Raw genomic sequence first — 25,527 nt, 5'->3', positions numbered from 1 at the left:
TTTTGGTACAGGAGAGAAAGAAATTTCTGTGCTTATCCAGTTTTCTCCACAAAATTCCAATGATATTTCCATGTGAAAAGACACAGTGAAATACGGGCCATGTTTCTGAAACCGCTCTGACATAAACACTTCAAAATTAGAGATGTGTTCTCATATTAACAGACAGAGAAAATCCCCCAAAATACATCTTTTGGGTGCATTAGAGCTATAGGTGTTTGTTTTATTCCTATGAATCTGGAAATATCTATGCAATGGCTTTTGCAATAACAACGTTGTGTTGGGAGCATATACTGAGTTATTCATACAAGGGACGGATAGTACCTCTGTGATACTGAAGGAAAATTGTTTCAGTTTTCAATTTCAGTATTTGAGGTTTTAATATTTTAACATTTCAATGTGGAGTAGGAAGGGGGATTCAGAGACATGACTGAAGATGTTAGCTAACAAGCTTGGAAGTTGCTTGTGTTTTGAACGAATTAGAAAAAAACAACACAGGTGCTGGCAATCAGAAGGGGTTTATAATGAGCTGGATGGAAGGTGATTGTGCTAGGCATGTATTGGTATTTTTACTGTGTGGAAGGAAAAAACAGCTGGAGAAATTACCAAAATGGATTTGGTATTCAAAACAGGAGATAAATTGTAACCCCATCATGTGGGTGTGGAAGAGTAGTGTTTCAGTGACTAGTATAAGGGGATTTGGGAACAGAATTGTTGGCAGGACCACCATTTGGGATATGCTAAGGAGGATGGTTAGAATATCTCACACAGACTACTCACTGGATGGACACAACTCAAGAGCAGAAAAATTACTATTGCAGAGTCATCAACATAAAATGATGAAAAGCCTTAGAAGCAGATGAATTTCTCCAAAGCAGGGCTGTGAAGTGAGTGCATCACAGCCAGAGGCAGTCTGTGGTAGCCAGAGCAGGTAAGGGAAGGAGAAGGAAGTGAAAGACAGATTGGTGGCAGAGAGCCAGAGAGCTGGCAGTGACCAGCATGATGAAAGCTATGTGCAAGCAAGTTGAAAGGGAATATATGGCTGTCAGTGTCAGAACTGGCAGCATGGTCGAGGAGAATATGTGCAAAGCAACAAGATTTCTCCCTGCTACAGGAAAACACCTTGATAAGCAGAGACTGCTGAGTAGAAATCCATCCATGCAGGCTCTGACAGTCCTTTCTTCAGACATGCTGTACCAGGAGATTTTAGTAGGAGAGCTGACAGCAGAAACTGTAATTCTTTCACCCTTCTATGCTTTTTACATTTCTCCAATTTTGGAGCATAACCTAACCTCAAATGAACATTTCAGCAATACTTCTGTTGGTTAGAACAATAAGTTGTGGTACTGTGTGCTGTCCCTGGGTTTGCAGGGACTCTGCAGAACAAAGAGAAAATGGGATTCCTGTATTGGTTGTGTGTGGAGAGTAAAAGATGCTGAGATGTGCCATCCCTGGGCCTTCCCTGGCTGCTCAGCTATGACAGTCCCTTTGCCACCTCCTCCCACCCAGCCACTGATAGCCACGTCCTGCATCGCTTCCCTGAAAGGGCCTTCAGCTTCCCCACTTGGTCATAGTCTCCCACAGCCTCATGACTTTTGTGTTTCCTTGATTTTCCCAGCAATTATCTTTGCTTTATACACAGTCGCTTCAGAGACTTTCTGGATTTGTCTTCTCCAATATATATATCACTGTGGTAACTGTAAACATCAGGTTTGACTTCATCAAGGGTCACCCAGAGGTACTGCTCTATGAGCAGCTGACAGTGTACGACAGCCATGAAATCAATCTTCAGGTTTCCCTGCAACACTGATGTGCAAGCTTCTCAGAGGTTCTCTTGGTCTTTCTCCTGCATTTTTATCCTCACCAAGGCTTCTCTCCCCTTGGTTTTCTAGCTTGGCCACAGTTTTCTTGACTCAGATAGTCACCACCCTGTTGCCCATTGCCCTTCCTCCCATCCATTCCAGCACCAGGCTCTCCTCTGACCTTTTATTCTTGTTCCTTTAGCAGACAATGCGCATTGCATTAGTCCCCCTAACTTGTGCATACTGTTACAACTCTTATACTATTAGGATTAATTTTCCTATTCAAATAAAAGAGAGTTTCTTTGAAGCAAACCTCAATACTATTAATGAAAACAAAGGATTAGTTCAGAAATAATTAGTGAATTTATTTAGATGCAAATATCGGTTTTTTGCATCTAAAATCTTGCAAAAGAGCGAGGTAGGTTGACATTAATTAGGTTTTATGGTCCGTTTCTGGCCCTAAACATTACTATACTGAAATGCTGTGGTGAATGATGTGACATATTAAGTAAAGAAAATAAAACCACAGGGCAGCTTCATAGATTAAAGGATATCTTTTTAATAAGTGTGTTCGCTGGAGATTACACCAGGCTTCATAATAACTAGTACAAAGGCTATGCGTGGTGATGTGAAAGTAGCAAGGAATCTCAGCAATCATGTTCACTCTGGCTGTCCACACATGGATGTGTATTAGAAAATCCTAATAGAGTTAATGGGATTTGTGCAGTGAAAGAAAACTGTAGTTCTTATTTTGAAGAGAGTTAGAGGATGATAAAGGGTAGTGTTAAGGGATGACAATGCCGAACAAGCAGTCCTATGTATAATATAAACAGAATAAGGAATGATGCCATAGGGAAAGACACCAAAGTAAGTAAAATAATTGCTTGAAAAGCTATGTGTTCAGCATATAATAAATATTTTTGGAAGCTAGGGAGATCTTTGAAAAGTGATGTAAGCTTTAAAGTTTAGAAGAATTGTATTGGATATTGAAGAAAAGAGACAAAAATTGTCAGACAAAAGAGTCAATCCAGCAGAAATTGGCCAGAAAACAAAAACTGTATAAACAAAGACAGAAAAGATAGATGTCTTATAAATACTTTTAAGGACAAATAAGATGTTAATGACTAATGATACTCACGCCATTAATATCTTTAATTAACTGTATCTCTAACTTGTTGACCTAATAGCGAAATAAATGGAAAATAAGTTAAACTTATCATTGTACAGATCAATTCATATTTATTCCTGACTTGAGGAGAACAAAACCAATACATTAATAAAAGTAGCATAATTAAAATGGGGTTGGCAAAACAGCAGACCTGGCTGCATTGTGCTGTGGTACTCAAAAGAGTTTAGGTTTGTATGAATACAGCAATGCTGCTGGAAGTACCAGCTTGTGGTACAGGGATGGATGCAGCCGGGACTCGCTTCACACAACCCCACCAGCCTTTACCCCACACCAAGTGGGGTGCTAAAGGGTTAAGGATGCCATTTCCACAGTATGCTAAGTAACTTTGGATCAGTAGTACCATTCTTTGAAATAAGGACCGTACTGAGAGATCTGTGAGCGTGTAATTTAGTTCTGACTGACTAGGGGAGACTCTAAAAAAAATAAAACCTAAGAGATGGAAAAGATGAAGGATGTTCCCTCCTAGTGCAAAATCATTCCTTTCAGCATAGTTCCCAGAATTTTACACAATCTCATACTCAATGCCACAAATTATAGGATTGGGATTCCTTTCTTAAGAAACCACTCTACAGTTTGACAGATGTCTCCATATGAAAGTAAATCCTGAGAATTGGCCCAGACTCTCTTTTATTTGATAAATTTTGCCTGAGTGTTTGTAGAAGACCTTCTAGGTGAGTTTTGTACCTTGTAAAGTGGAAGAACACTCTGAAAAACAAACGCAAAATGAATTGCAGGCTCTCAGGCTTGACCAGAGCAGTATGTTACAGAGGAGCAGACTGGAGTTCAGAGCTGACGTATTTTTCCTTGGCTTAAGTGTCAGCGAGAATAATGCAGCCCTCGGGCAACACATTGACTCTGTCTCTGGGGATGTTCAGTCTGTATCATTCAATAGCAACTTTGTTTACCAGTGGAGACAAAGTATTGGCAGAAGTCTAAGTAAAAGCATTAATTTCCTTCAAGGAGTTTAGACTTTTCCATAATCTGCAAAACAGAATATATCTCTCTCCATATCTTGTTTGTGATGAGTTGATGAGCAACAGCTAATGGCTGCTGGTTGTTGAACTCTAAGCACGGTGTTTCTCTGAGAGCATTTGTGTTTCCGTAATTCACTTTTCCTTTATATTTAAAATAAATGTTCCGGGTTCTCAGAAAAAAGGAAAAAAAAGTCAATTTTCCAGAGAGTTCTAAGAATATTCTCTTATCCTGTATTCCCCACCTATCCCTGTACACAGGCTTGACCCCACAGATCTATAGAATAGGGGTGTCAATAGTACAAACTGACATTGCTGGAACGTGTGTTTAATTTGCATTATGCTAGCTCATTTTATCTGAATGGAGACTAGTTTTGCTTAACTGTTAACCATTGCCACCTTTAATGATTTTGGTACTTATTTTTCCACTGCCATTAGGACCATCACCCAGTCTTTTTTCCCTTCATATATTCCAGCTCCTCTATCTGAAGATGACATTCCTTTCCCACTTCTCTCATACTTCCCTCCCTTCCAGTTTAACCAAAACAGGGCATATTTTTCTATTGGCTTAACCTTTCAGTAGCCTTACTTCATCCACAGAAAATGTTAACCTTTTACTCTAAAAGATGCCTCATTCTCCCTCATCCCATTGACACAGAGCCCCACAATGACCCCATTGACTTTTGAATTCCCCATTGCTTTCCTCAAGATTCTCACGCTTCCAGTTTCACTGTGGCCTTTTTCTCCCTGAATCACTTTGTATTGTACACTTTCTTCTGTGCTTCTCCTTACCAAAGGGATTGCCTTGTCTTACAAGGCAATCATCCTACATTTCCTTACATTTTCTCATATTGTATTTGTTCATGCCTCTTAGATTGTGAACTCCGTTGAGCTCTGTTCCCATTCTTTGCTTAGTACAATTCGTCTCTTGTAAAGCTCTATATATACTCAGGGTGCTAGTTAAAAATCAAATAACAAATTCTTTTTCTTTTTTTTAAAAGGTACGACATTCTCATTTAAGCTAAGAGGCATTTTGGAGCCACACAAATACTGATTGTAAATTTACAACCACCCAACCATGTGCCTAAGGAGCATCTAAGAAAGCAAATTGTGGTTTAAAATATAGAATAAGACAGCCTTTTTCCCCCCCTCTCACTCTGAAGTATTGTATAATTCTTTTTAAATTGTAAACATTTTATATCTTTGCACTGTATAGCTACTCCGCATATTTAATTTTTTTTAGCTTTGTCAGTTATGTGCGGAAACTCCATTTGACTTCAGCCACATTGTATGGTCTACTGTACAATACTGTCTTAAAATAAGTAGTTCTAGAAGTTGATGAAAAAGGCAGATCTGCAAATATTTTAAAACTGCAACAACTGGTTTTGTGTGATATTCTGAATTTCTATTATTTTGTGGACCTCAACTATAACACTTTGAGATCAACACAGTGCTGTTATGAAATATAATATGTAATACAGAAATTATTCATAGGGAGATTAAAGTCTAGGTTTAGCTCCCATTAAACGTACCTTCACAGTCTTTTGTCATATTCAGCTCTGGAATTTGAATTACAAATCGGATGAAGGAATACCTAAGGCAAAAATTCTTGGGCTGCTTCTCAGATCCTGTAAAGAGCTGGGAAAGAACCCCTCCTCAACATAAAGTGTTTGTTTGTAAGAGCAACCTTTTGTCCAGCATTCTTTGCTTAATTCCACCTCTAGTTTTTGAAGTGAATGTACTAGTATGCATCTGCACAGTTTCCTTCATTTCAGTCTATTGAAAAGCAGTTTTGTTTTGCAATATTCTATGCGTATAATCAAAGAGCTATTTTAGGAAAAATTCTCAGATTTCAATTTATTTCAATTTTGTATTCTTTAATCACATGGACAGCCAGTTATACTTTAAAAAATGCTGAAGTCAAAGGAGTTTGCAATTTTAAAGATTTCAGGTTTGTGCTATATGTGTACCTTTTGGCTAAATGCTGAAATTTCACATAAAATATTCAGAAAGTATAGCTAGTGACTGTGTGTATCCTATACTGGACCATCTTCCACAGAAAGTCTCTTCTAAAGAGCAATGCCAAGCGACCTGAGATGAATGATTATCTAGTCTTTCATTTTTATTTTGAGGTCTGAACCACTGTCATCGGAGAGGAAGGCCTCTGTCAATTAAGTTACTCTCAAAGGCCAATGAAATTTGCTTGGGCAACTAATGAGTCTGCCCATGATGTGGCCTGATGTGACCATCCTCCTCATAGATGAGCACTAGCAGAGTGGCCCTCAGCCACACCTGTGTTCACAATGCATCATCTCTTAGTAAAGATCTGGAACTAATGAAAAGCAGCCATACAGAGCATCGGAGACAGGGGTCTTATTTTAAGCTTAACCTCTTACAACGTCAGGAGTATTTAAAATTCCATGCCATAATGTGCTGCTTTTCCTACAGGCAGAATCCAGAATGGTATACATTGCTCAATCTGGGAATTAATTCAGTTAATCCAGTTTAATCTGTTTCTTCCGTGAATGGTATACATTGCTCAATCTGGGAAGTAATTAAGTTAATCCAGTTTAATCTATTTCTTCTGTGCAAACATTTTTTAAAGGTTTTCTAGAGAAATTTTTACATGCCTCCATGGAGAAAAACAGTGCAGGGGACAAATGCAGTCTTTTCCTGTGTAGTATCCACCAGTGCAGCCCAGCATTAACCTGGAGGCAGCGCCAAGTGTAATGTGCAAATAGAGTTGTAGTGCTCCGGATTTTTTTCTGTCAAGATATGAGGTCTTGGCCATTGCAAATCCAGACTGCTTGCCATTCTTTTCTGGTCTGCAGATAACTCAGTTGTTTTTTTCTCAGTCTTCTTAATCACCAACTTCCCCATGAAATGTTGCAATTTCATTACAGAATGTCACGCCTCCATGCAAACCCAGTGTTTAAGAAGAAAGCAGGAAGAGAAAAACAAAATTCTTGAGATTTGTGTTGGACTTTCTATTCAAATGACTATCTGTGAGGGCTCTACACAGATTGCTGCATTCATCTTTATGCTTATTTTTAATCTATCTTTAATTTGTCAGATGTTATGACAGAAATTGCAGTACTTCAGTAAATTTTGCAAATATGCTAAAGAAATCAGGAGTACTGATACAATTTAGGTCAGTGCCCAACAAGAAATACAGAATCATCAAAAAAATCCTGGTTTCAAAAATTCTCTTTTTTTTTTTTTTTGTGTTCTATTTACCGAAGTACAAAATACATCTAGAAATACAACTTCATGGGCGAGGTACTGAGAAGCGAAAGATGTAGCAGTTCCCCAGGAGCTTGCTTATATGTACCCTCTGTGCCTCCGCGAAAGAGGTGTAACTTACTTTGGATTTAAGATTGGACAAGGCTATGCATGTAGTAGCTATCACGGAGTATCTAGCAGGCTGTGTAGCCACGTCCTAGGTTTCCCCATCATTTTTATGTAGCTGTGCCCTTTCAGATACATTCTGTGTTCGGTTGTGTAATGTTACACCCAGTCTCCTGTTGCAAAGCGTTAGGAGAATAAGAAAGTTTTGTCATTTTACACACATGCCAACCATGCAGGGTGTCATCATGATATTCTGCTGTTTCTTGGAAGACAAAGACCTGCTGGGGCATTGATTTAGCAATGCATGTGAAAATGTGCTTTAAAATAAGGGTTTGATTCTGTGATTTGCAGAGTTACTGTTACTTGTTACAGTTGTAATCTGTTACTTGTTGCACTAGGAATACCAGGATTTTTTCTCCCAACAATATAACCAGTAAAATGTTGTCCCGTGTAGTATAAATGGTCAGTGTGGCATTTTTGCCTTGTCTGAGCTATTTCTTTTGTTCGGCCTAATTCCCACTCTCTTCATCAATCACTGAATTACTGAATCTTAATCCAAATTATTTCTAATATATGTCATAATCCTAGACTGGAAGTGATCTTTCTTACCTTGCTGTACAACTATTTCTGTCTTTCATTTATTACTGATGATTAATTAATTAGAGAATATTTTTTCCTATTATATTTTTATAACTTTTGGTGTGTATCACATTTTTCATAATTAAACTGTCAGGATAGTTGACTTAGGAGAACATGTACAGTACAATTTGTTTTATGTTGAATTGATTTTTAATGCTGCAATTAAGCCCTGATCATAGAAGATATTCATGCATTGTGTGTCTTTGTTCTCTGCAGCCCCGACAGAAGCTCCCTTACATCCTCACCTAGGTAGGTGATTTGTCATTCTTATTACTAAAACTCAGAATCCCTAACTTTATTATAATAAACAATCTGTAAGGTCATATGAAACTAGCTCTGGGGAATTCAAATAAAAATGAGACTCATATAAAATCAGTTGAGTTATGTCTAATTCTGATTAGTTGGTTTTTCATTGTGATTTTTATTGCTGTTTATGTATTGCCCTTGAGCCCTTGCAGTGCGAGTATACCATGCTGCAGAGCTTTTCTTCCTAGCTGTGTATTGCAGCATTTGTTTACCTGAGGACCAGGGCTGCTGAAGCACCTCTGCTATGAGGACAGGCTGAGAGAGTTGGGGGTTTTCAGCCTGGAGGAGAGAAGGCTCCAGGGAGACCTTATAGCAGCCTTCAGTAACTAAAGGGGCCAACAGCAGAGCTGGAGAGGGACTTTTTACAAGGGTATGTGGTGATAGGACAAGGGGGAATGGCTTTAAACTGAAAGAAAGTAAATTTATGTTAGATAGGAGGAAGAAGTTATTTTCCTGTGAGGGTGGTGAGGCACTGGCACAGGCTGCCCCGAGAAGCTGTGGCTGCCCCATCCCTGGCAGTGTTCCAGGCCAGGCTGGATGGGGCTTTGAGCAACCTGGTCCAGTGGCAGGTGTCCCTGCCCATGGCATGAGGGTTGGAACTAGATGATATTTAAGGTCCCTTCCAACCCAAACCATTCCATGATGCTTTGTCCCATAACCCCCAGTGTGAGACAGCACTGTCACACCTGTGCTGAGTCACTGGGAGGAAGGTTTTGTCCTAGTGCACGTCCAAGGTGCACCCAGGAGCAGGGCACTGCTTCTCCTGCTCTCCAAGCAGGACATGGAGCACACATCAGACCTGTGTTGCAATTTGATTAGTCCGGGACAGATTCTGGCATTCTTGCTCAGTCTGAATAGCAGATGACAGCTACTTCATTTATTTGAGTATTTGTAGAAAAGTGTCTGTCCAATACAAATACATGTGCCAAAGTTTTGGGATTTTTTTTATCATCGTATGTAAATGATACAGGAAATCTAGGGGGAAAATCAGGGCCTCAAACTTGCAGACTGATGGTTAGAAACATTTGTGTAACATAGCCCAGTTTATATTCCTTAAATCAGCTGACCTTTACTGCCAGCTCCACTGATAGCAGCAAAGAAATTCCAGCGAGCTCATAGATTTTTGCTTATGAGTTATCAGAATTAACCCCCTGCCCATTAGAAGTGTAGTACACTCACTAGGACATCTCCCTCCTTGTGCCAGTGTTTCAAAAATCTGGATTCAGAAGATTTTTTTTCTGACCATTCAGAACAACAAACAATTTGGAACAAAAGTTCTTAAAACATTTGGTATGTACTTGATGTCTGCATCTTTTCATAGTCATTGCACTTTGGTGATAGATTGGGACATGTCTTAATTTTATGTGGTACTATTATGATCCAGAGTAAGCAAAAACCCCTTGTAACTGGGAATACCCTGCTTTTATAACTAGTGTACTTTAAAAAGCTGATTTTTTTCATTTTACAATGCATTGCTTTAGTCCTAAATAGAAAACACCGGGTGATTACACTGCATTATTTTCATACAGTGTTTTCATTTCTTTGTAGCTGAAATTCACAGTGACAGCATTATCCTACGAGATGACTTTGACTCTTACCATCAGCAAGAACTGAATCCTACTATGTGGTGAGTTTCAGACTTCTGCTTTCTTTTGTACACATGTGAGCAAATTAAAACATTTTGGTTATTATAGTGAAGTATTTGTATTATATTAATTACTAGATACCTCAGCTCACATTGGTGTAAGCCTCTGTGTGTCTTTGCTCCATTGGGGTCTAAATATAGTAGTTTATTAATTAATTGACTAATGAGTGACTGAGAAATTGAGTGAAAAATTCTCATTGACTTCAAAATTTGAATTAATCCAAAACCAGAAAGGACTAGAGCTGAGCTTAGCTAATGTTTTTGTATGAAGATTTTGATTTCTTGAAATCATAGCTTTTCATGAAAAATGTGATGAATTTCAATAATGAAACTTTGTTTTTTCAATATATTTTTTTTCATGTTCATGTCATACATATTTCTGGTGAAGCTAATAGGAAAAACTCCTTCTAAACTGAAATCAAATGTTTCCAAACAATTCAAAAGAAAAATTTAACTGGAATTGAATGTCTCCACCTAATTTTCAGCTGCTAAAAATCCCAGAATCACAGAATGGTTGGGGTTGGAAGGGACCTGTGGAGATCATCTAGTCCCGCCCCTGCTAAAGCAGCTTCTCCTACAGCAGGTTGTGCAGAGTCAGTCCAGGCAGGTTTTGAGTATATTCAGAGAGGAAGACCCACAGCCTCTCTGGGCAGCCTGTACCAGTGCTCTGTCACCCTCAGGGTAAAGAATTTTTTCCTTCTATTCAGGTGGAACTCGCTGTGTTGCACTTGGTGCCCATTGCCCCTTGTCCTGCTGCTGGGTACCACTGAAGAACCTGGCCCTGTCCTCTTGACACCCACCCTTAAGATGTTTGTATGCATGGATAAGATCCCCTCCAGGTCTTCTTTTCCCCAGGTGAAACAGGCCCAGCTCCCTCAGCCTTTCCTCATAAGGGAGATGCTCCAGTTCCCTATTCAACTCTGTAGCCCTGCGCTGGCCCCTCCCCAGTAGCTCCCTGTCTCTCTGTAACTGGGATGCCCAGCACCGGACACAGCACTCCAGGTGCAGCCTCACCAGGGCAGAGCAGAGGGGCAGGATCCCCTCCCTCGCCCTGCTGGCCACGCTCCTCCTGATGCCCCCAGGACCCATTGGCCTCCTTGGCCACCAGGGCACACTGCTGGCTCATGGGCAATTTGTAAGGTTGATTTTTTTCTTTTTTAGTGGAAAGCAAACTTTTTCAAAACTTTTGTATTGTGTAGGAAAGCAAAGCCTTCCCTTCCCAGCTCTATACAGCAGCTCCCAATTGCTAGGTTTTTTTCATTCAATAGGATTCCTGAGTAGGGTCATTCATATTATCACAGTGTACATCTGAAACAGCAAGCACAGGTAGTTGTCATTCTTTAACCAGTAGATGATGTTGAAAAACCTCAGGAATCCATGTGCATAATAAGGCAAGTATAATTTAGGACAGGTCAGGCAGAAGCTTTATTAACTATGACCGTAGTTGAGAGAGCACCTGGACACCATCTCCCCCTCTGCTCCCATTCTCTGTGATTGCAGAGACCCAACCCAAACACTGTTTCAGAAAACAAGGAAAGATACAAGGAAAAAGCAATCATTTCAGTGTTAATAAAGTCAAGTATCTGTCTTTGGGAGGGATGGACTCCTTAAGTCACTGTCACAGTTCTAAGGACTCCAACAGTAAATAACAGGACAATATGGAGAGATGGCTGTTGGTGGAGCCTATAGGAGTAGCGCACCCAGTGTCACCTTAGCTCAGAAGTAGGGAGTTGGAAACAATCACTGGTAGCTTTTAGTCAAAAGCAATGTTCTTTTAGCTAAGATCATGCTTAGCCAAACTTCTCAATCTTAAATATTAATAATTTTACCACCACAAATACCACAGTGATAGGGTACCATTTTGTATGATATAGGTACATGCATCATCACCAAAGAAGAAGATACAGGTCTCTTATAGTATAAAACCGATGCCGTTCTGTATAGTGAGTATATCTACTGGTCATACTATACCCAGATAAACACATCAATTGTCCTTAACATGAAGTTTTGAAGGTTGGAGTCTCCTTTTTTATATGAGATTCTTACTGAGTTTCCTACTCCTTCCAATCCTATTTCATAAACATAACTAATTTTATTGATTTAATTCATGTAAGACACAGAAATATTTTCCTGGGTTAGTTAATCTTGATCAAATAAATTCTTGACGGGCATTTTAGCCGTTACCTGCATTTGTTAGTTAGGAATGCATATGTCCTGTGAAATCTGAATTCATTTTCCTTTTTATTAAGGTCTGTCACAATTTTCCATCTGTGCAGGTCTTTCACAGTTCCATCATTCTATTTTAAAAAATTGTGGTTTATGGAATTTTATGGATATTTTTCTTTTGCACATATTAACTGTAATACTTTTTGATATGTGCTTACTATTTTTCCTCTTTTTCCTTTTGTATCACCCCTTTAAATGTTTTTCTGGATAGATGCATTAAGGACCTGCAATACTATAATATAAAAAAAACCCACCTCTTTTCTTTATGGGAATGAATAGATCAAGGACTCTTAATGGGTTACAGAATAGCTGCCAAGGTAGATAGCGTTAGCAGCAGTGTGTTAAATGGACTTGAGTGGAAAGAAATGAGAGAAGGCATTATTTCCCTGCAGATGTCTCATAACTCGCAGAGGGCCTGTCTGTTGGGAACCTCCATAATTTATTTATCCATTGCTCTCTCATCTTTAAATTCATCCTTGCTTTATAGAAGTCTCAACGGAGAAATTTTAGACTAAAATTGCCCCCGGTCTCCTGCTCCTTTTGTCTCCAAGATATGGATTTGCTCCCCCTGGAATAACCTTGACCCACCTTGGTTGGTGGGCCAGTGCAGAGGTGTGTGCTGGGCAGGAGAGTCCCAAACCTCGCCACAATCCTGGGACAGATTTTTCCTGTAGTATCACCAGAAAGGCAACATCTTCTGCAATGCTAAATACAAGTGGAGCACAAAAATGAAAGAAAACTGTAATGAGGTGTCATGAGCTTTTCTGCATAAAGGATTTCTACAGTAACTCTGCCTACAGTGGAGACCTGCTTAGTGGCAGAAAGCTCATTCTCATATGATTGTCTAGTGGGAGTTAAATCAGGGATTATTAATAGTTTACACCATCCACCCTAAAATTGCATTTTATTCCCCTGGCACCTGCTAAAATCCCATCTTCAGCACAAACAATTGCAGTAACTGCTGGAGCAGTATTTCCAGCCTTGCTTGGTCCCTGGTCTGCTGTGCTCGGAGTGTGTGGTAGCAGATGCCTTGTGTGCACCAATACTCCAGCAGTGCCGTGTCACCAGGGGCCAGTTAGACTAAGCCACTCTAATAATTTCTGAAACCATTATTTCTGTAAAGATGAAAAGAGAAGTGTTTGTATTTTCCTATGATCTTTTCTTCCCATATCATACATAACAGTGGCTTGGATATGATTAGTATTGTCCCACTCCTGATCCGCTTTCTGGCATGTGCAGCTCTGGCAGAGATGTACAGTCTAAGTCTCAGTGCACAAGCAAAGCATTTTATAGCTTCTGTGTGTCTAATTTTATGAATGCCAGCAGAGCCTGTGTCACCCCATCACTAGGACAGGCCTCACATCAAATAACAAGGGCTCTGTATGATTTTGAGCGGGACTGCCTGTTTGTTTATGGATTTCTGGTCTTTCAAATGCATTCAAAGACACATTCTGCCCAGCAACCATCTGTTTCTTCAGAGGCTCAGGGGCAGGGGAGGGATGGTTACAAGTGTTTCTTGGAGCTGCAAGAGGAGGAGAAAGGGAAGGATGGGGTGGGGCTTTTTGTAGACAGAAAAATCAAAGCATCTGGGAGTGAGCTCCTGACCTAAACCACAGTTTGGTGATTGAAAGAAAGCAGGATGAACCGGTAAGGTGAGAAAGGACAAGAAAAGGAAGAGGCAGCAGGAGAGGGAGGACACCTAAGGAGAAGGAAGCAGGGAGAATTTCTGTGTTGGAAATAGAGGAATGGGAGCATGTCTCATCTCATTTTATTGGGACTCAACCACAATGAAGATTTTCTTTTATGGTGTGTCCAACTAATTCTTATATTCTTCCACTGTGCAGTCGTGTAAGAACATAATTATTTCTGAAGTCCTCAACCAATAGGCAGAAGCCTGCTTACTTAAGCAAAGATTTCATCATTTCTTGGGTCTCATTTGCCACTAACTTTACAAAGATCTCTTTGGCTTGTGAGAAAAAGCATGCTTTATACATTCATCAATGTCCAGTGTATTTTATATCTAACATGTATTAGCTGTGGAAGATAAGGTAAGGCAAGTGACTCCCACTCCACAGTAAACATAGCACGAATAGCCATGCTAAGCAGTTCACAGCTGACTTGCAGAACTAATTAAGACAGTAATGTTGACTGCACTTTACAATGAAAAGTCTAATAGTACAGGTGACTGGTGGTCCATGGGACTTGCTGAAAACTGGCAGGAGTGTGTTCAGAAATCTCGGGAACCATGGCAGTAATTTACTTCCTCTGTAGGGAAAGGGAATCTGCACAATGTACTGCTTGCCAGGGAAGGGCCAGGAGATGGATGGATGAGAAGAGGTCCAAGATGGGTGGTATCTAGAAGACTGTCTAGGTCGTCGAGCACCCATTTCTGTGACCATCTTTCCTCTATGTAACCTCATAAAATTGCAGAGGAAAGTTTTAAAAAGGTACTATGTAAGAACTACAATAGGCCTAACAAGAACAAATCTAGAAAAAATATTCTGTATAATCCTATGATAAATGATTTAATGTTCAGACAGAAAAGGGGGGGGGGGGGAAGGAGCTGCATAAATTAGTAAAGAAGAGATGCTGGCATTATGTATGTTTCTATACAAAACAGTTTTAACAGTAGGTCTGTAGACAACAGGGGATTCAGTACATTTAAAAAAGAGACTGTACAGAAGCTTGTTGCCGGCTAAACTCTCCTCCCCAGCTTGGTGCCGTGTTTCATCTCAAAGCCTATCAGCACTCCAAACAGCAATCACTTACAGAAGACATACTCTTCAGAGATGACATGAAGAAAAGCAGAGCATGCCAAATCAATCAATAAGAAACAGGTTCCATCACTTCTTCATGGCATATGAGAAATGAAGAGGTACAGTAATATTTCCAGTGGCAAAGAGGTAGAGGAAAGCTTTGTGACAGGAGAGAAAAGTCCTAAAGTGGTTTCCAAATTGTACTAAAACTGAGGGATTAAACTTCAGAAAGATTTATGTTCAAAAATCTCTTGGCAGCTTGAGATGTTTATCTTCTTTATAGTCAAGACATCACAAAAGACATCAGTCAATATAATGTTCACAAACTCAGGTATTGTAGAGGGAGATGAGATGACAGATAGGGATGAGGAAACAGCAGATGTTTCCCCTTCAGCAACGTGAAGAACAATAGCAGAGAGAGGTGGGACTTTAAGCCAGAGATGAGAGTGATGGCAGGTCTGCAGAGAAGACATCTAGATGAATATGACACACATCAACAGTGGCAGTGAGTACCAGAGGTGAAGAGAAGGCTGAAGTGGTTTTAACATGCTAAGATTTTAGACCAGGGAGGCGAGAAAGAGAATGTAAAAAGCTGCACCCAGCCAGGGCAATTAATACTGTCTCCTGTTTGTATAAATGGAAAAGAAATTAACCTTCCTGTCTGCACCAGGAGAGGAGCAATTTGGATCGTTTCTAGACATGTAATACTATGATGATGATCTGAGGAACAGCAGATCAATTATCTTTCTCTTCATGCATTTCTGTCAAGCTAGTCAGCGATTTATTGTCAGAGGTAATATGTTTCGAAGAAAGCACAAGGATTTGAATCAGGATTACCAACAGCCATCCAATTTCTTAGGAGAATCATCCTAGAAAAGGTGAGTGATGAAGTATTAGAAAGACAGTATTTCTGGATTTCCAGACAGTGTTTTGTGGACCACATTGCAGAAGTAGAATAGGTGAACAGCTGAATCATCTTGTATTCATTGAAATATGAATATTACAAAATTAAAATACCCCTTGGATTATGTAGCCTGACCTTTCATGAGGGACTTAGTGTACGCAGGCAAAGTTTTCCTGCTGTATCTGTCTCTCCCTGCATATATCAGGGGTTCAGGTAGATGCTTGCTAGAAAACTTAAAAATGTAGGAGCAGATGATGAAAATAATGGTCAGAAATCCTACAGAATCCTACAGAATTCCAGGTATTGTAATTCCTGTCTCTCTGTTCTTCAGTTGTCAGAGTTTAGGGATCAAGTGAAATTTAGATGGCAACAAAACATGTCCTCTGTGAACACTTTTTCTGTACTTTCTCTTAAAGTACCATTTTGTTCAATCGCACACTCTCTCCTTGCCTTGCATTGAGAAACAAAATTATGTTCTATAAGTAAATATTAACTCATTGAAGTCAATAAGAACTATATTACTTTATTAGAGGATTTAAATTTGCTGCCTAAATTCAAAATCCCAAATGCTATCAGTGTGAATTGCTGAGTAACTTTATTGACATGCTTATACAGGAAAAAAAAGGAATTTTTACATCTGACTTTGTTTCGGGAAGTGGAACTGAAAGTGACCTTTAATAAAATCTCAGAGTAAGGGAGAGATTTGGAAAGCGGGAGCAAGGCATTCATCTTTGACCTCTATAATGGACTTGGACATAAGAAAGCCAGTCCTGTGCTGAATTCACCCAGGACCCACTGAAGAGACCCAAAATAGCAAGTGCAATCAATTATTCACCACATCCATGCATCTGAAAACCTAACAACTATTGCTCAGCAGAGCTTAGCACTCACAGACCTGCAGGGTGTTGTACACCGCCCGGGGTTAACCCATTCTGCCAAAAGCTCCCCACAGCACGCTGCCCTGGGAAGCCAGGGGACTGGTGAGGAGCCCCAGTCTACTGCAGGAGCACACCAGGAGGTAGCTCTATGTAGTTCAATACATACTTTAGAAACTGATTTAAACATTCTTTCAAATCACTACCTGGGTTCGCACCAGCCCATCCTCCCTTCCTCAGACCTTTTGGGTGAATGGCCCAGGCAGGGAAAAGCTGTGCCAGCCCCATGGGGTAGCTGATAACATTACCAGCCTCTTCCTTGCAATGCAGCTGGAGATTTCATTTGTCCTGGCCAGGACCTGGTGGGCTGATGATTTTCAGATACTCAGAAACAGAAAGATCCTGCTCCAAGGAGTTTACAGAAAGAGTCGGAGAGGTTTAACACCACACTTTGCAATGAAAAGACAAGCAACATACATTAGGAAAAGAAGTAAAAGAAACCCAAGCAACTTTGTATAGGCATCAACTATACGTTGATAGTATGTATCTAGCTATGATCAGCTATGATCATTGAAAACCCTATCATATATGTTGACAGCAAGTCCCTGTCTCCTTGGGATTTCTTCCTTTCTGTCTGATTTCCTGTAAGATCTGCCAGCCAGAAATTAGCCAGAGAATGAAAAGACAGAAGAAAACCAAACCTTTGCATGCTACTAAACTGCCTCTGGGCTGTGTATATGGGAATGTGTATTTTGGTGACATTATATGTCAGAAAGGGTAGCCAAGCCTGAGGCACTCTGTGTGAGAGAAGCCAAATAAAAAACTGCCTGAACACCCTTTACGTAAGTCCATTGCAGTTGAAACTCTAAAACACCAGTTACCAAAATACAGACAAAAATCAGCAAGAAATAAGAAGGTTTGGGGTGAGTTCACCTTTGCTTACAATGGAGTTACTCTGGGAGCAAATGTTTGCCTGTAGGTTTGATGTTAAAGCTGAAGGCAATGTTTGTCAGCCCCATGGGAGGCAGTTTGTCAGGGGCTGGGAGCATCTCCAAAATTTTTTGAAAATCTGTTGCTCATGCCAAGAGCTGATAAGCTGATTCTGGAAGGTGAGAGAGAGGGCCCTCTCCCTTTGCTCCACAGTCAGGCTGCCCACATAGTCCTCTATATTAAATTCAGAAATATCAGGAGAGGTGCAATTAGTTGGCTGAGCAGCGCTTACCAGCCTCTCTTGAGATTTTCTTCATACTTTTTCCCCGAAAAGGTGAACAGAGTGGCAGCTCTTTGGTACTAGGAGTATGGGATATGACAAATACAAATAGAAAGCAGCAGCAAGACCTGTGTTAGAGCAGCTGGGCTGTAGGAGCCTCTTGGTGCCCAGTTTTGGGTAGGGTCTGCAGCCTGGAGTCTGCTGTTTGGGTAAATAACTCTGCGGGCTGCAGTGGGGCTGATCCCAGCACCTTCTCCTGAGCTGTTCTGTATGGTAAATCTGTGATGGTGGGTTTACATATGGTATATCAGACATGTAGTAAACATTTTGGAAGAAGAGTAACTTCAGGGTAAATCGTTATCTGTAAGAGTTCAATTTGGTTTCCCATGTTGTGATGTTTTGCAGTCGACAAGCAAGGAAATACCTTTTTGGAGGGAATTTCCAGTTTGCAGAGAGCGAGAACTTATTCACAGGGACTTTTCTTGAGAGGTGACTCTAGTACATCATACATACAGCTCCTCAGCCTTTATGTTCAGCACCATGATAACAAAACAGTCTAATTTTTCTGAGCACCAAGATATAATGGTCTTATTTTACAGTTTACAAGCCTGATGCTATCTCAAATGTATGGTTTCTGATTTCCATTCTGAACATAGTGTGTTCTTCCTGCAGGTCTGAATGCAGTAACTGCGAGGTTGGAGAGCAGTGCGGTGTGATAATGCACAGTAACGCCGTCACTTTCTGTGAGCCATATGGTCCTCGAGAACTGGTGAGTGAAGGCTGGCTCATCTGCCGGGGCTGGGACTGCGGGTTGTGAATCGAGGCTACGTCAGCTGCAGAAAGTTGGTGTGATTTGAAAGTTTGGTGTTCAGTGGAGGGAGGGTCTTAAGCAAGGCAATAGGGCCCTCAAAGAGCACCCCAGGGACATCACAGCGTTTTAAACTATAGATGCTAACCAAAGGTTATCGCAATAGTTTGCAAGGGAAACTCTTGATCTGGCATGCATCCAAGTTGAAGTATCTACAAAATACTGGAAAGGCAGGGACATAGAGTTGTGTTGTCAAACTGGCATCATTCTCTTTTTATTTCTGACAATGAAATAGAGACAAGGTTCATTTTACTTATTTTATTAGCTGTGTCCCGTTTTTTCTTGTTGCTCTTGACAAATGTTAACTTGGTTGTAAAACACCGCTTTGTTTTAACTCATTTCTAGTTGTACTATTGAACATAGGTAATGCTTCTTGAAAAGCAATCTATTTATGACATTTAGCAAACCCAGGATCCCAGCTCTGAGGGTTTTGAAATGTCATTAATTAGCTGTCTTCTCCCTGCTGATAAGTAATTCAGGCTATCCTTAGTAATCATAAATTGGCTTCAAAATCCGGTGCTGGACTGTATTTGTTGTATTAGCATGTAGTAAAATAGCACTGCCGTGGCATCAGGAACTTTTAAAAATTTATTGTGATGCCAAAGTGGTGTGATTAAATAATCATCTGAAAAAATCATCACGCTTAGAAACAGCTAGCAGCCTAATAATGGAAGTGTTTATAAATATGATGGCTGTGTTGCAGAGAAGTCAAATCCTTCTGAAGGAACATGCTAACGGCTTAAGGTTTTGGATGAGCACAGGATGGTGTTCATGCCAGAGGTCTGACGTACTTTAATTTTTTAATATGAACATAGCTTTAAATCCGGCTTTTCCTAGAATCAACTTGTTTCTGATTTGTAGTCATGTTTCAGTGATTTCACAACATATCTCTTCCTGTCACAAATTTTAAAACCTGTTTCTTCTCTCCAATCGTTATGCATTTTTATTCAACCACCTTTACTATTTAAATCCTATTCTGTATCTGCTTGAAATGGCTCTTGAAATCACTGTTTGTGGCTCCTAGTGCCACATTATTGCCTTAAAATACTCAAGAAGAGTTGAATTCCCAAAACGTGTTATATCAACAGCTGTGACAGCTGCCGGTTCGCTTCCTTGACCTCCCTCTCTTCTCCTGACTCCCAGCAGCTGCCTGTTATTGCAGGCAGAGGGTTTTTTTAATGCCAACTGTCTATGTCTGTTCGTGAGAATTCACCACTGGCAAAATCCTGGAAAGGCGTGCAGCATCAGAGATGTTGCAAGCAAAGGAAAATAGCTACTAAAGTCTCCCTCCTGTCTTCTCTGCAGCATCTGAAATTAGTAGTCCTTTGCAGAACTTCGCAAAAAGATTTTAGTAAGTCTAATGCTTTTTTTCTAAAGCATTACTGAAATGATTCACAAAATAGTGAATGCCTCTTCTGTGATAACTGATACATTTAATTTCTCAGTGATATGAGCTACTGAACATTGATAAAGGGCTTCGTTTTCAAATTAGAACTTGCACAACATAATTAATTGAATGTAAACTAACATAATAGGTACTCATAAATCAAGTTGGAAAGCACTTTATTATTTGGCATGGTAAGTGTGATACCTAATACTGAATCGATCCTGACAGAATGGACTTAAATGGGGATGTGACTGCATTTTTAAAGGAGTTATGTAAATGATGCTTCCCTGTTTTTCTTCAAAGGCCAAAATTGCCTGTTAGGAATATTAAAAAGAGAGGAAAACTGTATTTTAAGTAAACATGATATACAGATAGTGCCAAATTTTCAGATAGTTTCGAAAGCTGCTGTTTGAGATTATTGTGAAGCCTTGGGAATCTGTCCCACTGAATCTGTCTTAGTTCACATATTAATAGCTATGATCAATTTCCCAAATTTCCATGCACCTTCCTAAAGAACATGTAGTTCTGTTACCAGCTAATCCTCAGTGCATTTCAGTAAAGATGCCATTCTTTAATACATACAAAAAGTTCCACTCCGTATGTAATATGTATGTAGAAAAGAAACAAAACACACCAAAACCTCATGCCAACCCATGCAGGTCTCCATCCATTATTTTCAAAGGCATAATTTATGAATACCTCAACTAGGTGTATGCCAGCACCGGAGGAAGTCCAGCCCCCTTTGCTCTTCTGCATCACTGACTGTCCCCTCCCACCACAGGGAGAGATGGTATTTGCACGAGCGTTAGTGGGCTGCATGGCAAACCACACCAGTAAATTAATCCAGGTTAAAACTGATTTGCAATGGAAAAAGACTATTAGTTTAACAGAAGGCAGCTATTCGAGCTGATTTAACGTGTAGCTACCCAGAAGCTGGTACATGGAAGGGAATGGAAGGGGCTATCACCTAGAATTTGTTGGTCATATAGATTCTGAATATACATTTCCAAAGGTATGGAAGTTCTTTTGAAAATCTCCAAAGACAGAAAAGCCAATACAAGTGACTGAGAGATAACATTTATTCTGTGTCAATGAAGTCCTAAATAACAGTCAAAAAACATCTGCATTTAGAACTAGCTTTTGTTCAGTGTTGTGCAGCAATGCACAGGTAATAAGGGACTTCAGATATGAGGGAGATTTCTCTCAGCAGTTTTCATGTTTATCTGCATAGTAGATAATAAAAGAGTGCAGGAATACCTGATAATGGAAGAATTTCTGCTTTCACCACGTGACTCAGGGAAATTATGAAGAAATTGCACTGTTCATCATTATAAAATGCTGATAAAATTGCCATAGTTAATGGGTGCTTGAAAGAATGTAGCATCTTCCAAGTCTTTGAGTCTAATCTTTACTTGGGTGCTGGTTTTTTTTAGAAAATGATAGTTTAGTGTCCATGAGCTCAAATGTTTATCTATATTTTTCAGATTACCAGTTTTTTTTCATTCTTATCTACTATTCGTTTTCCTCTACATCACTCATACGAGCAAAGCTGGAGGATCATTCAAGTTGTCCTGGTGCTCCGCTTGGAGCTGCCTCCATGCAGATTCCCAGTTGAGCTCTGGTAGTCAAAGCCTGCTAGCCCCAGGACCTTACTTCTGGGGCTGAATTTGCTCAGAAGTTTGAATTATCTGTGGCATATCCATGATAAGATGTGGTGCATGGATGCAGATCACAAGGAGCATATCTGATGGAAGAGTCTCTCGCTGCTTTCATGGGAAATTACATGAATTATTGGTGTGTAGGTTCTGACGTGGTTGGACAGCTCCAAGGTCTTGAAATCTGTTATGCAGGCATCACTAGCAACAACATCAGATGATCTTAAGGTGTTTGCTGTCCCTGTTCTTCCAATTTGATGACTTCTTTTATGATTGTGTAAACTTACAGTCTGACCAGGTCACACCTTTTTTTCCTTTTCTCTTTTGATCTGATGTTGCCATTGTCTTTCAGCTTGTACTTTTTTACTTCTTCAATGTAGCCTCTAAAATCTGCTTGTAATAATAAATTATACCTTCACTGTGTCTTTTGCTGAAGTGAATGAACAAAACTTTGAGTATCCTCTTCTTGGGGTGACCCTCCATTTGATCTTTCTGCTTGCTAAATGGTTGCAATGATTTTTCAGCTCTTTGACAAAATAACTGGATCAGGCAGTAGTTCTAGGCAGTGGTCTTAGACAGTGCTTCTGCCTTGCTTGTTATTTAGCAGTACCATTAAGTCCAACTTTCAACATGAATTGAAAATAAGAAGGTGTCCTTTGCAATCCTCTAATGCTTTTTATTTTCAGGAAAACAATCCTAATTTGAGCTACTGACATATGGGGGCATTGAAGAGGGGAGGTGGCGTGCTGAATACAGAGTGAGCTGCTTGGTGTTTTCTGCCTGTTTTTAGGGCTTGGTTGGATGTCAGTAGTGTCTAGATGCTACTACAAATTTTTGTTGTATATATTATGCATTATCACCAAGGTTTTGTTTGCTTTTCTGTTGAAGGCTTAGGTTCTGTTGTTGCCTCTTAATATTTTATTTTATTATTTTAGATTTACTTAATTTTTTTTTTTTATTTATGATCATTTTTGGTTGTTCTTCTGTGCTGGGAGAAGTGAAAACCATTCTGTATATACAGATTTATACTAGGCTGATGATAAACCACAAGGTTCATTTCTTCAGTTTTCTAAACATGGGTCAGGTGCCAGTGTTTTAGATAAATGTGCTTACTTTGTAAACATTAATACGATGAAAGACTAAAATTTTCAGCTTTGACATATGATGAGATATCAATAATCAAAATGACATAACAGAAATGTCCATGATCACTCAACCTGAAAGGGCTGGCAATTAGTTTTATGCACTGGAGATCTAGGTATCCAGAGAGTTTCCATGCTTTCAAAGAAAAACAAGTGATGAATATATTGTTTTGCTGGTTTAACACAACCTCTCTGCTGTTTGCTTTTCTTCCTATAGACCACCACTGGCCTTAACACAACTACTGCATCCGTCCTTCAATTTTCCCTTGGTAAGTTTAGCTTAATCTTTCACCTGAGAAAGTGTACAAAGCCATTTCTGCAAAGGAAAATGGCTCTCAAGTTCAGGTTTACCTTTCTGGTCGATGTTCTACTTGACAAGAGGAAATAAAAAAGTCTTTTAAAAACTGGAAAACATTTATTCATCTCCTAATCTTAACCTAAACTTTGGAAAGGAGGAACTCCAGTGGATACTCTGATGATGGGAGGCATAGTCAGATTTGAGGTTTGGTGGTTTTTTTATCATTTACTTTATAACCTAACAGTTAACAGTATAGTCTCTTGGTCTTTCTCTGAAGTGTGATTACTGTTTCTAAAAAATAATTTTTTTTTAACATCTAAACCCCTTAATATATTCCAAGTTATTGCTGGTAGTGCTGTTTTTAACACATCTGTATAAACAGAATAGGTAGGGCAGACCAAAACTAAATGCTACTTGGTTCATATTATCAACAGTGTGTTTGTATGATGTATTACTTACAATACCTGCTGTAAGTTATTGCACATTTTCACTGTGTAGTTGTGGCTATAAATTATGGCAGATGTGGCTTGGGCTGAGGGCAAATTGGGAACACAGTTTTTTAATTCATATCTCAGTGTTCAAAATATGAAGGAAAAATGTTCTTATGATATAAATGGTTCAATAAAAAAGCAAGCAGGAAATGTAGCCTGCTTCCTCTGTGGACCCCTGGGTATGTGTTTCCAAATCATACTCCTATTTTTAAAAAAGTAATTCTCCAAAAATATCTCAGCAGATGTGTGATTAAACTCTGGAAATCTTAGCTGGAAATACGAGCTATCAGGTAGCAAGCAGCTTGGGTTTTTTTTTTAATGGATTGGTGATCAAAATCCTAGAAGGCTCAGAAATATGTCACTTAAATACTTTTTTGACATTAAGTTGCTTATTTGACTATTTGAGGTCATCATTACCTATCACCCTGCAGCTGACTGCAATGTTCTAAGGATTGCTATATATCCTTTTAGTTTGAATTACTGTTTTTAAAAAGACAGAAAAATGTATCCATTCCTAAACTGAGTTATTGCATAAATATTGGGCACTTCCAATGAAAACCAACGTGGAACTACCCTGCAGTTTCATTGAGCTGGTGAAAGGGGAGCAACTCACTTGATCTGCTAGGACATGTTGCTCACCTGCAGCAGGCATCCCACCTTTGGCTGGGCTCAAGGATAAGTGACTTCTATAATGCTGCAAGTTTGCAGTGATGGAGGAATTTTGCTTTTCAGGAAGATCTACAAAAATCTTCTATGGATTTTTCTTACAGTGACCCAGAGGGGTTAACAGCAGTGCAGGCTGCATGGGTTGGTAGGTAAATGTTTGCTGTTACAGCTTGGTGGCTGATGTCTGCTGCAGGTGAACTACAGAAGGGTGCAGTCTTGAAGTTTCAAAATTAGACTTAAGATTTCACTAGTAGCCTTTGTTCCTGTCAACTGGAGAAGGTCAAATAAAAAGAGGATAAGAACAGGCTGAGTAGGAAATACCCTATATGACAGGACTGTCATGTATATATATGGTAAGAATAGCTTAACCTGGACCAGTAGAAACCAGTAACACCCCCGGTATGGTGGAGCAGGAGAGGGGTGGACACATGTCTGAGGAAATCATATTTCAGTCTGAAGTTCAAAATGTATCACATTTCCCCATGCGCCTGTGTTGAGCTTGAAATACAGTGCAGATTGGTTTTATAACTGATAAAAACCAGCGTGAGCTGGGGGACTGCTGCTGAGCTCAGCAGTACTTGGCTTTACAATCATAAATCTAAACTAGGCATTTGCCAGTTTCCAGCTTATTCCCAAATGTCCGATTTAATCATAACCCTATTCAGGGATTCATCTAAGGGAATTGCCTTTTTTAAAAAGAATGTTTAACGCTTTCTATCGACCACGGAATAACTTAAGCTGTAATCTTTTGGGGGTATCTTTACATTACATTTGTCACATAGCTTTGGCCACATTAAAGTACATACCCTTTGATTTCTCTCACCACTAATTATCAGATGGAATTTTGTATTTGCAGGTATATAGGCAGATGAGGACTGGGAAATGAAGCAAAAAAACGGTCCTGATTTGACCATAAATCCCAGATCATTTTAAAGTGTGTGCTCAGGTAGGGTAACACCCTAGTGAATTTTTCATTAGTTGATATTCTGTGTAGTTTCCTTCATGTACCATCTATTTGGTGGTCTTGCCCTTTAAAGGGCAACGGGGTTGAAAACGTGCACTTAAGATGAAGGTTTATTAAGAAGAAAAGGTAATTAGTAAGGCCTATTCAGCACACAGGACAACATTAATGTGCAGTACCGTTCCCAAAAG

The 25,527-nt window shown here is 39.6% G+C and overlaps 1 protein-coding gene across 2 annotated transcripts in view; it reads left to right on the top strand.

The window, feature by feature from the left end:
• The window catches only part of RELN (reelin), a 297,403-nt gene that overhangs the window by 122,833 nt on the left and 149,043 nt on the right, over nucleotides 1-25,527 (top strand). For both annotated transcript variants that reach the window (XM_040594080.1, XM_040594079.1), the window contains exons 5-8: nucleotides 8,163-8,195; nucleotides 9,801-9,879; nucleotides 18,541-18,637; nucleotides 23,138-23,189. In XM_040594080.1, coding sequence (XP_040450014.1) covers nucleotides 8,163-8,195; nucleotides 9,801-9,879; nucleotides 18,541-18,637; nucleotides 23,138-23,189 — 261 coding nt within the window. The remainder of the gene's footprint in view (nucleotides 1-8,162; nucleotides 8,196-9,800; nucleotides 9,880-18,540; nucleotides 18,638-23,137; nucleotides 23,190-25,527) is intronic.

This window comes from Falco naumanni, chromosome 5 (genome assembly GCF_017639655.2).
Source record: "Falco naumanni isolate bFalNau1 chromosome 5, bFalNau1.pat, whole genome shotgun sequence".
NCBI classification, from domain to species: Eukaryota; Metazoa; Chordata; class Aves; order Falconiformes; family Falconidae; genus Falco; species Falco naumanni.
This window is presented reverse-complemented; position numbering and strand designations above follow the sequence as displayed.